The 13,604-nt window shown below is 34.2% G+C and overlaps 1 protein-coding gene across 19 annotated transcripts in view; it reads right to left on the bottom strand.

The window, feature by feature from the left end:
* LOC121410272 (dynein heavy chain 3, axonemal-like) overlaps nucleotides 1-13,604 on the bottom strand; it is a 106,613-nt gene that overhangs the window by 68,772 nt on the left and 24,237 nt on the right. For all 19 annotated transcript variants that reach the window (XM_041602238.1, XM_041602245.1, XM_041602237.1 and 16 more), the window contains exons 5-14: nucleotides 9,878-10,263; nucleotides 9,170-9,308; nucleotides 8,303-8,444; nucleotides 5,824-6,059; nucleotides 5,110-5,305; nucleotides 4,576-4,779; nucleotides 3,843-4,096; nucleotides 3,058-3,262; nucleotides 2,146-2,349; nucleotides 1,824-1,954 (exon numbers count right to left, since the gene is read on the bottom strand). In XM_041602238.1, the coding sequence (XP_041458172.1) occupies nucleotides 1,824-1,954; nucleotides 2,146-2,349; nucleotides 3,058-3,262; nucleotides 3,843-4,096; nucleotides 4,576-4,779; nucleotides 5,110-5,305; nucleotides 5,824-6,059; nucleotides 8,303-8,444; nucleotides 9,170-9,308; nucleotides 9,878-10,263 (2,097 nt within the window). The remainder of the gene's footprint in view (nucleotides 1-1,823; nucleotides 1,955-2,145; nucleotides 2,350-3,057; nucleotides 3,263-3,842; nucleotides 4,097-4,575; nucleotides 4,780-5,109; nucleotides 5,306-5,823; nucleotides 6,060-8,302; nucleotides 8,445-9,169; nucleotides 9,309-9,877; nucleotides 10,264-13,604) is intronic.

Genomic DNA, 13,604 nt, shown 5'->3' on the forward strand with positions numbered 1-13,604 from the left:
CAAAATGAGGAAAAATGACATGCCTCTTTTCATCGCTGTTTTACGCAATGATGCGTTTCTCAAAACGAATATTCATGTTAACTGAGGAGAAAGAGTACATTCTAACCTACAACATATCGAAATCTGGGCGAAAAACGATCTATATTCGAGAAGTTACAACCAAATTTGCATAAATTTGATGACGTCATTTTTGAAAAAATGACATTTTTAGTTTAGGCGCCATTTTGATGACGTCACGATATAATTTAGGGACATTGATGACATGAAATCAAATCTACAACTCATACTCTATCGATATATGAAAAAAAAATTGGGGGTCAATGGACTATTTAAAGAGCTACAGTGAATTTTCAATAGGCATGTTTTTGCCCATATATGGCCTATAGTGAGAGCTCGCGCGCACACGTGCTGCAAACTTTAATGGGTGTTAATTTCTATATTAATGGTTGTAGAAGGTTGATCAAGGTATCAAATTGCTCAGAATTTTATTAGCAATGCAATGATATTAAAAGAAACGGTTTTTCTGCGTAGCGTTAAGGTGTAACGCGCGGAAACGCGCGCGCATACGTGCGCGCGCGCAAATTTTTGAAATGCTTAAAATGACCTGAAACGTACCCAAAAAAAATTATAGGTCATTTTGACGATGTTTTTACCTTCGACGTGCGCGTACGCGCGCGTCATGACCTTTAGATGACCTTTGATGACATTGACAGTTGACTCTTGACATGAAGTTGATGTCATGTAAATATTGTTAATTTTTGATAATTGATAATGAAGATATGATCAAATGAAGAATTTTACAAAATGGCGCGTAGATGACGTCATCATGACCTGATGACCTTGAAAAGCTTTTTTTGACGTGTCCATGACAGATCCTATAGATGACATGAAATTCAATGAAATTGACCAAGTCCATTTTGAGATAACTTGGCGACAAGAAAAATCCGTAAAAATAAATAATAATAAAAAGAAAATTCTGACGAAATTAAGAGGTGATCTGTCAACGACAGACCACCTAATAATCCTCAATATGAATCATGACAATCAACAATACGAATCTATATTACCAATTCCATCGAGTTGTTAGCTGGTAGCAGCTACAATAGCATTGTTTTCATTATTATTATTACTTGGTGACAAGCAAACTAAATCACTATGAATGCTTGGTTTCTCCTTCTGATGTAATTGGGAGTGCGCAGGTGGACTACTCAATATAAATAGCACAGAGGCTTTTTAAACATGCAAACGTGACAACTCTCTTCTGCATTCAACCTCCGTTTAACATCCTTTCCAATGGACAGAATGTTTTCTCCTTGGCAATTCCATAAAATATGTACCTCCGACCCAATATTATGAGACCTTCATGAAATTTTCTGTCTCTGATTTCTTGTTCTTGACAGTCTGTAACGCTGTCAAATGGCCATGATTTAGTCAGGTTATGAAGTGAAGTAAAACTTGAGAAAAATGGTGGTTAAATGTACAAAAAGGTTGATTATTTTACGGAATTGGTGGACTTTACCCACAATCTTATGTTAAAAAAGCAGACACTTTACAAATAAACCAATTTGCCCTCTGCAGTTGGTGACCTAAAAATACCACTGCTATTATGATGTTATAATATGGTATCTTTAGCATTGCAAAGAAAGCTCCAGCAATTTCTGAAAAAAAATCAACATATTAAAAGAAACATGATATATTTTTTTTTGCTCCAGCATGTTCTGAATTTTGTGTATTTGAATAAACTTAAGCTGCATATGACTACAACATCTGACACTATTTTACTTATCAGTTAAATTCACATGTAAAATGGTATCAGAACTGACCTGTTTCTGATGATAGGCATGATTCTATCTGGCCAAGTGAATGTTTGGTCATTCAGCATCAGATCATCTTTGTTCAAGTATGCGTAGTCCATTAGAAAGATCAGGTTTCCTGCAGCTACTTCAAGCTTTTTCTGTATGAAAGTTAAATAGTAGCAATTATTTTGACTGAACAGACTAATCCAAAATTCAATGACATGACTCTTTCCTATACATTTAGAAATATTCAAATTGCAAACAACACTATTTTCAAATACTTCTATTCTAAAACAGCATTTTTTAATAATGTAAGATTTTTTTAAACAAAAAAACAAAGAGTTTATACCTTGAGTTGTAGTAGTTCTCCAGTGGTCAGCCTGTCTACATATTCCTGAAGTTTGACTAACTGAGTGGTAGTCTCTGACTGAGTGGTAATTCTTCTTACAATCTGATCATATTGACCACATATTGCACGGTTGAACAATCGACTTGTATCAATGATGTTTGTTATCATGATGTCAGCTAAATCTCTTGATCTCAGAATCAGCCACTGTAAAGAAAAAAATGAAATAATTATTGTAGTTTATATAATTATGGTTACTTGAACTAGGACAATCTATACCTCACAGAAAGCACTATCTGCAACAACTTCTAATACCTTTGAAAAGGAACCATGGGAAACGTGTAACTCTTTGACAGAGATACAGGGCTGTGTAAATGGCATCCCTCTACATCTATGATTCATCCTGCCTCCACATTTTACACATAGGTGAAAATGGGTACTAACATGATTTTTACTGAGAGAATATCATTTTTTAGACTACTTTTGTGGTTGAATGTTGGATCTAGTTCTCTTACCACTTACAGCAAGGTGCACTTGCAAGGTCAATGGAAAAACAGCCTGGTGGATGTATACCCATCTTTAAATAACTGATACTGGTGTTTTGCAGATAATTCAATCTGGGTCTCATTAAATAAAGATTTATAACTATGGTCACCTTGCCATTATGTCAAACACCATGGTAACAGGGCCCAGCTGTCAATCTAAATCAAGGTTACCATTATAGATGCCATAATGGCGAAGTTTCCATAGTTGAAAGTATTCAAGAAATGGGCCAATTTGACTGAATGTAATGAGTTAGTTATGACATTAATATTCCATACACAACATGCTTGGTTTCATCAAATTCACAATTCTATACGCCTATCAATTGGAACAATTTTTCTAATCTACCCAAAATAAGATGACATTACTTACACTATTGATATCTGTGCAATCCAACTGGAAGAGATGCATGGGAACATTGAGAGGGAAAAGACCTACTTCAGCAGCCATCTTCTTGAGTTTCTCAATCTCTCTGACATAGTCCCTCAAGTGTTGGTCTTTACTTACAAACTTCTCAACCTGTGAATCAGAGGAGGATTTCAACAGGTAGGCATATGGAGCATACACCATCTTAAACCTGTAACAATAAGACAATACAATGTTTATCATTTAACATGTTGACTAATGAATTCCATAAATTCATAACACTTTGTACAGAGAAAACCAAAATCCAGCCAGAAATGGGTTAATAGCATCAACTAAAATGAAAATAATTGTAAGTGTGTGAATCCAAACATAAACAGTTGAAATAATCCTGGAAAATACACAGTATGTTAGGACTGCAATCTCTTGTTTATAGTTTGAAGATATATAAATTTGTAAATAGATCCTTTGATCTTGAATATAGCAGAGTCCTATAATATTAGTGAAAGCCAATATGGAGAAGGCATATCTCTGTCAGCAGAGAAGTATTTTTCAGCAACGAAGGTGGAACTAGATGGTGTTTCACAAAAATTTGAAGTCTGACTATTGTGCCAATGTACACATGATATTCAATACAAAATCCCATTAACCTATGATTTAAACAAAGTGATGATGAGTACCACATACACAACGCAGCATTTTATGTGTGATTTATAATTGGACAACATCTTTGTGAAACACCCCCTGGGCTTCTAGCTATTACTTTAGTCTAGTCAGTAATAGAAACAACTAACCTGACTGGACCATGATAGTTATGTAAGATGACCTCTTTGACCTGCTCTTTTGCCCTCCCAATGACCTCCTCATCATCTCTGACAGTAGGAATATGAGTAATGGCCATAGCATCTACACGATGGAAGAGATGATTCTCAACCCTATGGATTCCCTTCACACCATCTACCATGCATTGGATACATTGATGGATGATGTCAACAACACCATTGATGTCTGGGGTGAATTTACAGGATACCTTAGACATCTCAGGACCCTGGAATGGAAATAAACCATTGCATTAATGGTAAACAATTTAATGCATCTTCATGATGGCACTTAAAAAGCTTTCTGGTTTCACCACACACATGAGTACACAATACAGTAAAGCCATGAGGCAAAGTTCTACAAGCTGACAAGGTTATCCATTTTTGAATGAAATCTAACATCTGCCATGTTGGCAAGTTCTATATTTGTGTACAAGATTTAGAGGCAAAATTTGAATACAGAGACAACTAAACAAACTGATTTTTATAATGCTATCATAAATTCAACAATAATTTAAGTAGGGAGATCACATTCAAGTGGCTTCTTGAATCCTTTATATCTGATAAATCGTATAAAAAAACTTTATAACCTAAAAAAAATGTAACATACTTGTACCTTTGCAATTAACAATAATTCCTGTGTGAATAAACAATCTTTCTAAAATCATTTTGTATCACTGTTATAATGAATCAGTTATGAATCAATTACCATGGAGATCTTGAGAGGCTGTGGTATGGTTGGAAGGCTAAGGTCAGAATCATTGTAATCACAATCATAATAGTTTCCAGCATCATACTGTTGAAACCATTCTACAAGATCATGAATAGACTTCTCTACACAACTCCTCAAGCACAGTGACATCAGTGTAGAAACAGACCTGAAGAAATGATCCATCTGAGCCATTCTACCATCCTGCATTGTGTAAATAAAAACAAATTCATTGTAATTGTTGGTAAACAAAATGTTAAAAAAATTATGGAGAGGTACAGCAAAGTCTCTTCCGAACACAGTAAGCAGAGTTGATTCAAGTCAGAACCTCTTTGGTGACTCTACATTAATATGCTTACATCTAAACAACGTAAGTTACAATTTGCAGACCATCATAATTTCTTCACCTCATACAGTTCCATTAAAGTCACATAAAATTTATATAACTTACATCCTAACTTTACTAGAAGTAATAATGTATTTTGTAGTTATTAGATAAATATATTCAAAAGAAACAGAGAGTAAAATACTTACTGAACTCTCTGGCATCCATCTTTCAATCTCATCTCGTTCATCATCAATCATATTGGCACATTCCTCCAGCCAATCATTGATTAAGATCTCTCTTGTTTGTTTGGTAGTATTCTTGATATGATATAGGAAAGCCTCAGGAGTCAGGGGCATTATCTCTTCTATACCAAGCCTATCTAACATCCTAAGATGAGCATATCTGGGAGAAAGATAAGAAAACAGGGTCAAGATTATCTGAAAGGAGTATGGATTGTTAACACAGAAAAAGATGAGAAATAGGGGTAATAAAATACTTAAAATAGCATCATAAGAAAAAAGTAAAGAAGATAAGAGATGAAAAATATACTGACAGTTCTGAGTCCTACAACAAAAAGTAATTCATCAATTGCAAATCTTAAAGAATATCTTTGACAGGTTACTGGTCAATCTGTTGAATGAAATTCAACATGAAATAATGATGTTCATTGGTCAATGTTATTTCATATTTCATATTGGCTTAGTTAACAAGAACTGTTTGGGAAGAAATGAAATGCCTGTTAATAGCATATAATTGATTGCCACTTTCAGTCTGACTGCCAAGTAGTCTTGTGAAAACTTTACTTTTGGCAATTCCTAATTAAACTATATCCTATTAAGAAACTCCATTCAGGAAGGCTATCCACACCCACGAAGAAGAAATCCATTGTATATATCAGTATCATAACATTGTGAACTCACTGTGTCTGCCACTTGTACAGTATAGTAGTCATGATAGGATGGGTGATATAAAGATAATTCTCCATGGATTTCCTTGCATCATCTACAGCATCACTCCATGGATACCACTCTCTACCAGCTGAATTAGAATGTTTGGTTGGCATGGGGATACCAAGTCTCTCTTGTTCTATTGGGTCTTTCAGGATATAGTCCAAAATACCCTTCTTCATGCTTTCTGTATAAACAGATCTTGCCTCCTGCATTAATGAAAATCAAAATCAGAGAACACTGATGAAGAAATACTTTGACATCACCATATCTAATGATAGAATTCTTATCATCATCATCCCCACCATCATTACCATCCTAATCATCATTATCATACGACCTACCATTAATTTGCAGTACTTCTGTTACAGCATGTTAGTCAGTATAACATTTCTAAAAACATCCAACGGCTCATCCATTTTGCTAATTTATGCAAGACCACACTTATTTGTCATTCAAAACTGATGAGCCTTGTTAAAGATTAATATTTCATGACATTCTAATCATGAATTCCTCGTGAAAGGGTAAAATACCAGCATACTGGTATAGGCTTTTATGTGAATACAGGTACACTCAGCGTTCTCGCCAGAAAAAAATTCACCCATGTCGGGGACTTGTGCTGCCACTCCTGGGGGTTGGGTGCGGGAGGGTGGAGCGCGGAAGCGACGGCCTTTTCATCAAATAGAGACGCTAAGGAAGCCCCATTGTGGCGTATTTTTAAGCCCACACAAATGCACATAAATGCACAGATACTTGCCGTTCAGTCCAAAGAAAGAGAAGTGCAGCTTTCCAGCTTATGAATTGTAAATATTTTCGAGAAAAGGGAAATCACGAAATGCATTCAACTTCGGAACAAAACAGCGTTCATGATTGAGGGTCATGTGATATGTAATGGAGTTGGTCAATAGAGTCGAGACGCGTCATCCAACTTAATTCGCTGAGCTAGCTGAGCGCATGCGTGTGGCTTTCGTGCACATACACAAATGCAAAATATATCACAGACACTTCCTAGTGATTTAAGACTGTGTGTTCCAACACCAAACAACGTAATGGCGTGTAGATCGACATGTAAGTTTTGTGTGAGTCTGTGATCTGACGTTTCACCATGGAGCATAGCCGGTGTGATGTGCGGGGCAAACGGGGGAATAGGCAACGGAACGACCGTACCGTGCCGTCATATGCCCGCAATAGCAGCCGCGAGCTAGCTGGGCGCCTTGCCACTTTCCTAGCCGTAGTAGGCCTGTAAGTGGTCTTAAGTTGGTGGGACTTTGGCGCAACCCGATAAATGAAGTTGATATCACTAAGATGAGTTCATGGAGTGTATTATTTTTTTCTGAATATTTCCATTTAATTTTTCCACGCATGTCGCTGAAATTTTACGCATGGTTCCACTTGGTCTCCATTTCCGCAAGCATGGTATTTGAACCATGCGTATTATACACTGGCGAGAACGCTGGGTACACTTAACATTTATACATTTGGGGGTGACAAAAATATATCTAAAATAAAAAGATTGAAAAAACAAAGATGCCATAACTTTGTATCCAATGGGATAGTAATATGATGTGACATCAACACCTACTAATTTCAGAGTGCCAGTGATTTTCTAAAGACATTACTTCGTCTAGCCATTAACATAAAACACTACTTGAGATACTACCCCTTGATGCACATAAAATTTGTTCTCTTTATTTGAATTCATCAATCTCAATGGTCGATTAATTCAATTTGTCATAAAAAAACTACCCTTTTTTTCTTTTTAAAAACACCTTTGATAAAAGTATTTTCTTTCACTCAAACATCCATTATCATTTTTCCATATCTTCCTTTATATAAATTAATTCATCATTCCATTTCAGTGGTCACACAATTCAATTTGTCATGCTCATTTGGGCTTTTTTTAAAGTACCTTTGCCAAAAATAGATGCCAGCACTCAAACATCCATTAAAGTAACAAAAGCAAGCATGGGATGCATTGTTATACTCTGGTATGGTTGTATTTTTGAAGGACTAGTGCCCTGGGAGCCGACAAATGGACATTGTAATATATGACTGCTAGGCTCCTCACAGGTAGTCAATAGAAGACCTACTAGTGCTAATCCCTGTGTAATAGAAAGTTGTACAAATAAGATGAATGAAACATGCAATCTAGTAGTGATCTGGGATCTAAAAGAAAAGCCACCTAATAGGTTTCCTGAAACCTCCCCAAATTAGATGAAATACTTCCATTCAATGATACACATTTCATTGCCAGAATGTACATGCCACAGGCACAACACTGTACTGTCTGTATATAGTTCTGGCTTTTAGATACATGTAACATAGTGACTTGATCTACAGTCTGCAGTTCACAAGTGAATAAAATATTACCATTCAAATAATTTTTCTATTGCCTTTACATATCCAACCTTTTACTAGTTTCGAATAATGAAATATTAGGAAAGAATACTACCTCTGTGACTTCTTTCATGCACTTCTTAAGATGTTCTGTCTTTAATCTAGCAGGAAGAAAGTTATACATTGCTTTGATCCATTCTGTCTCTAGGGGTGCTACTGAAGAATCTTCTATGGAACCTTCAAGCAAACCATAATATCTAAAGAAACAAACAAAAAGGACTATAATCTATACAGTAAAAATTCAAGGCTTGGTTACAAATATCAAAATTGACATAAAACAACATATACAATTTACTTTTGATCATATCATACAGGCTGCTCAAAACAAGAATCAATATACCCATACCTATAATATTACAACTATTACAAATACTACATGTATGTACTAAAACTACTGCTGGCTATTTTAATGCCATATGTTTTTAAATCAGGACACATTTTAGAGATTATAACTAAGCCCTGAATTTAAGTTGTACATATTAACAAAGGCAACCATACAAAAATAAATCATATGAATTGCATAAGTTGATTACATATAAACTTTGTAAGCACACAAACCTTCCATGTATGTCAAACTCAACATTTCATACTTTATTTCAAAATCATATACAAATTTGCTGTTTGTTAACAGTCAGAGTAGTTGTCAAGATGAATAAACAAAGTATTACAGTAAAATAAATTCAAAATTGATGCCAAATTTGAACCAACAATAGCCCAATGCCCTATAGCTATCAAGGGATCCATGCTACTAATTACCCTTGCCAAGTTACCATCTTTTATCGTTTCAAATGAAGGAAAGGAAACAAGAAAATATGTACTTGAGGGGAAAGCAATACTTCATGAAGGTAGATTCCAATACTGTCTCTGAAGAACTTAGATTTCATTAATAACGCTTCCTGAAGAAATCAATAAATAAATGTACCTAACTACATCCTGTTGGTCTGGAGTAGGGGGTCTTGATAAGCCATGAGTTGAGTAAGTATACCCTGGGAATTTAACACTCATAACGGCTTCCATCTCTAAATCATAGTCACGCATAGATGGAGGAAGGTCTAGACCATCTAAACAAAGAAAATAAGTTAACATAAATCATACCTACTGTTAGATTATATCCCTTCTCTTGTTATATCAATTGATAAAGATCTATCAAAAACTGGTAAACATAAATTTCAGTCATATGTTCATTTCCCATGAATAATCAATATTAACATGATGGAGAGAAATCAATCAAATAAATCAATATTCATTTATACATTACATTTTGCAAATCATTATTGAATTTTTTTATTTAAAATAAGAGAATATCTTAACAAAAATCTCTCTTATAAAATAGGGTCAACTAGTAACTCAATTGAAAATTCATTAAATCAATTTATGATTGACTTCATACTAGTAAAGAAAAAAAACTCAACCTCTGTTTATAGTAAACTTATCTATTAACTTGATACTTGCAATAATTGAATTCATGAACTTCATAAAGTATCTCTAAATGAGTTAGATATTATTTTCAATGTTCAACAGGGTTCTTTGGAAAATGCCATGGTTTTTATTTCAGTAATTGTAACCTCATCAACACACTTAAGAATCTATTAAAAAATGTGTAATGTTAGTTCCTGAAACATGAACTTACCAAGACTGCTATCTGAACTTGTATTTGTCACAGATCGAAGATTAAGTATCGGAACATCATTAACTGGTGTTGGTGATGAATGTATTGCATTTAAGGATCCATTACCACTATCAGGAAAAATAGGATCACTACCGCTACTAGAGGTTTGCCTCATGGGTTTACCCTCCCTGCTACTAAATGGTCTAGTCCTATCATGTCCATTAAATGCACTGTCTACATGGTCCCTTGGACTAGTTGGAGGGGTGTTTATAGGTGGAAGACGACTCCTACTGGCTGATGGACCATTAGAATGAAAGCTTTGGACCAGTGTTATTCCATTGTTGTGGACTGATGTTTGACTCCTACTCTTCTTATACTCAGCATAGGATTGATGCGATGATCTTGGACTATAGCAAGTGGATAATCAACAAAAATTAAAATATTTCTTAGGTCCCTAAAAAATATATATAGTATAATGATTGATTGTGTTTCATAAAGTAAAATACAGAATTTACCCAGCAGCGTTTAGACTGACTACACAAATTCAACAATTACAAGGTGACAAATAAGATGTGTAACAAAGACTAAATACAAAAGACACATATTAAAAGATTAAAAGTAATATCATTAGTACGGTATTGGACAAAAATAAGAATTAAATACATGTAGCTGAAGTTTAGAAGAAAGAGAGGGGGAGACAGAAACAAGAGAAGCAAGTCAGTCAATGTTGAGGTGAAATTTATTTGAAAAGCAATATCTATGTTTTCAATTTCTGTTTAAAGCTATGCAAGCTTTGAGGTACCTTTAAGCTTTCATCTAAAGCCCCATCACACTTATTTCTAATCAAGCAGAATTGGCCGGAATGAAAGGACTATTGTTTGACCACTATTGTAGTTGGTCATTTAAATCTACTTCGAACACCGTCCAAAAATACCCCTTGAATGTTTTGAACATGACCCAAACCTTCGGGACGGCCAAAAGAAATGCCAAAATTTTTATTAATGCACTCAGAATGCAGTCAGAATATTTATAATGCACCTAGAATGTCCAAGAATGTAGCACGAATTATCATTGTCATTATCATGGCCTACATATCAAATCAAAAATCAAACCAAACATGTACCAAAGTAACTCTATGCAGAGTTACTTCTTTTGAGTACAGACCATCACCAGGTGTATCATCATTCTATTGAGGTTAGGTGAAAATGACATGGATTTTATTCATAGAACAAATAAATCAAATCAAAAGAATATTTTACAAAAATAATCACATGATGGGTTTAGATCCAAGAGAAGCAGGGCTATAATTGAACAAGACATGCATAGCCAAAGCAAGATTCTATAGCTTTTTAAGAAGTATGCAATGTACAAGTAGATCATTTTTATTGCATGTTTCCAATAAACCATTTTTAATTCTACTTTAGTACAGAAGTTAAGACAATTAATAAGAAAATAACCTTTAACATTTTATATAATGAATCAATTGGTGTTTTGGAAGGGATGCATTATTCTTAAGGCTATGATAGTAGTGAAATTCTTGCTCAAATTATTTTTTATTTGCATGAGAGCAAAATATGAATGCATATCACACAAATGGGTTATTATATATAATGTGCTGAAAACACAGATCTTTTATATTAAAAAAAGAACAACTTTATATGATTATGAACATGTACCATATCTACCATGCAGTTCCACATTTTCATTATAAACTGATGAATAACACCTTGCTTTGTCATTAAAGACAGAGAAAATGAAGAGAGTAGATCACTACCTTGGTAGAGTAAACAGAGACAGATACTTGAGACACCCTTTTAAAGCTTCCCATTGTCAATGCTCCTACTGGTTCAATTATCCTACTTTAAGTGTTCTAATTATATCTCACTGGCATGTACATGCAATTTGTTCTCTCACTTTGCCTGTGGTCTACTAAATTTCAATTTTACCATGGACCTGCTACTATGACTTGTGAGTAGAAGGTCCATGATTCTACTGAGTATTCCTCCATTGAGCAATAGGATCATTGTAGTTGGCAGAAAGAGCTTTGTTAAGGTTTATAAGAAAAATAATGTGCACATAAGTGTTAATAGCCTTTTAAAGTTACAATTAATGTCTAGGGATTCTTAACACATAATGTACATGTGCCAAATATTAAGGGATTTTAGGGAAAAAAGCATGTGTCACCCCCTCCCAAGATAACACAACTCTTTCAATGGCACAACAAAGCTGTCCAAACAAAATCCTTATTATATTGAGGAAGTGTTCTTTTTATGGAGAAAGATAGAATTTAGCATTTTTTTCTATTCCCTTAAAGGTCAAGTCCACCTCAGAAAAATGTTGATTTGAATCAATAGAGAAAAATCAGACAAGCACAATGCTGAAAATTTCATCAAAATCAGATGTAAAATAAGAAAGTTATGACATTTCAAAGTTTCGCTTATTTTCAACAAAATAGTTATATGAACGAGCCAGTTACATCCAAATGAGAGAGTTGATGATGTCACTCACTCACTATTTCTTTTGTTTTTTATTGTTTGAATTATACAATATTTCAATTTTTACGAATTTGACGATTAGGACCTTCTTGCCTGAAGCACAAAATGTTTAAATAATGGAATTCCACGTGTTCAGGGAGGAATGAAACTTCATTTCACACGACAATGATGAGAAAATAAAAATATTTCATATTTCATATAATAAAATACAAAAGAAATAGTGAGTGAATGATGTCATCAACTCTCTCATTTGGATGTAACTGGCTTGTTCATATAACTATTTTATTGAAAATAAGCGAAACTTTAAAATGCCATAACTTTCTTATTTACATCTGATTTGTATGAAATTTTCAGTGTTATGGTTGTTGAATTTTTTTTCTTTTTATTCAAATCAAGTTTTTGTTGGGGTGGACTTGTCCTTTAAAAGTGAGTTAATCATACATGTAAATGTAGCTTTGCCAAAAACAGCTTAGGATGCCTGAAGGTTTTCGAATGAGAATCACTGACTATCTCATTAAATGAGAATAAAGAAAAATGCTGGGGTGAGGTTAAGCAAATATTGGCTGAAGCTAAGTGTTGCATAAGACCTTCAGATTTGCACTCCTTTTCAGAAATAGCAACTGAAAACTGACAAACATTTAAAACAAAAAATATCTGATTTGGACTATAAAATTATGTACTACATGTATACATTCCATTTGTAAACAAAATTTTCCTTCTGGTTTCATGAAGATCACATACAAGACTATTCTACATGTTAATCTGATTAAATTTCACATACAGTACAGCAGGAGTAGTGATACAGTTCATATTTATTTACAAACTGCAGCTGCTATCAATTTACACTCCCAAGTCCAACAGTAATTAATTAATTAACCAAAGCTTTCTTGACTCTTTCAAATGCACTTAAGAAGCTTTCAGCTTTTGTAATGCAAATTTTAACCAAATAACAAAATGATTGAAATCAATAAAATCCGAAGTCCCTCTATCTCAAAGTTAATTACCCTTTAATTGCTTGCATCTAACTAATAAGATTGGCCTCTGACTTTTGGTCTAATTTATCAGTATAGCTACAGTATGTTATCATATTGAGGACATGATGTACACAGTGTTTCAAAATAAATTTCATGACAATAAAAATTAAGAATTTCAGTTACACTGTAGGTCTATACTCTCCAATTTTTATGTCCCTACACCTGCACTCTCTCTCCTTTATTCTCACTCTCTCTATCTCTCCCTCTCTTTCTACCGTC

This window comes from Lytechinus variegatus, chromosome 3, assembly GCF_018143015.1.
Source record: "Lytechinus variegatus isolate NC3 chromosome 3, Lvar_3.0, whole genome shotgun sequence".
Taxonomy (NCBI): Eukaryota; Metazoa; Echinodermata; class Echinoidea; order Temnopleuroida; family Toxopneustidae; genus Lytechinus; species Lytechinus variegatus.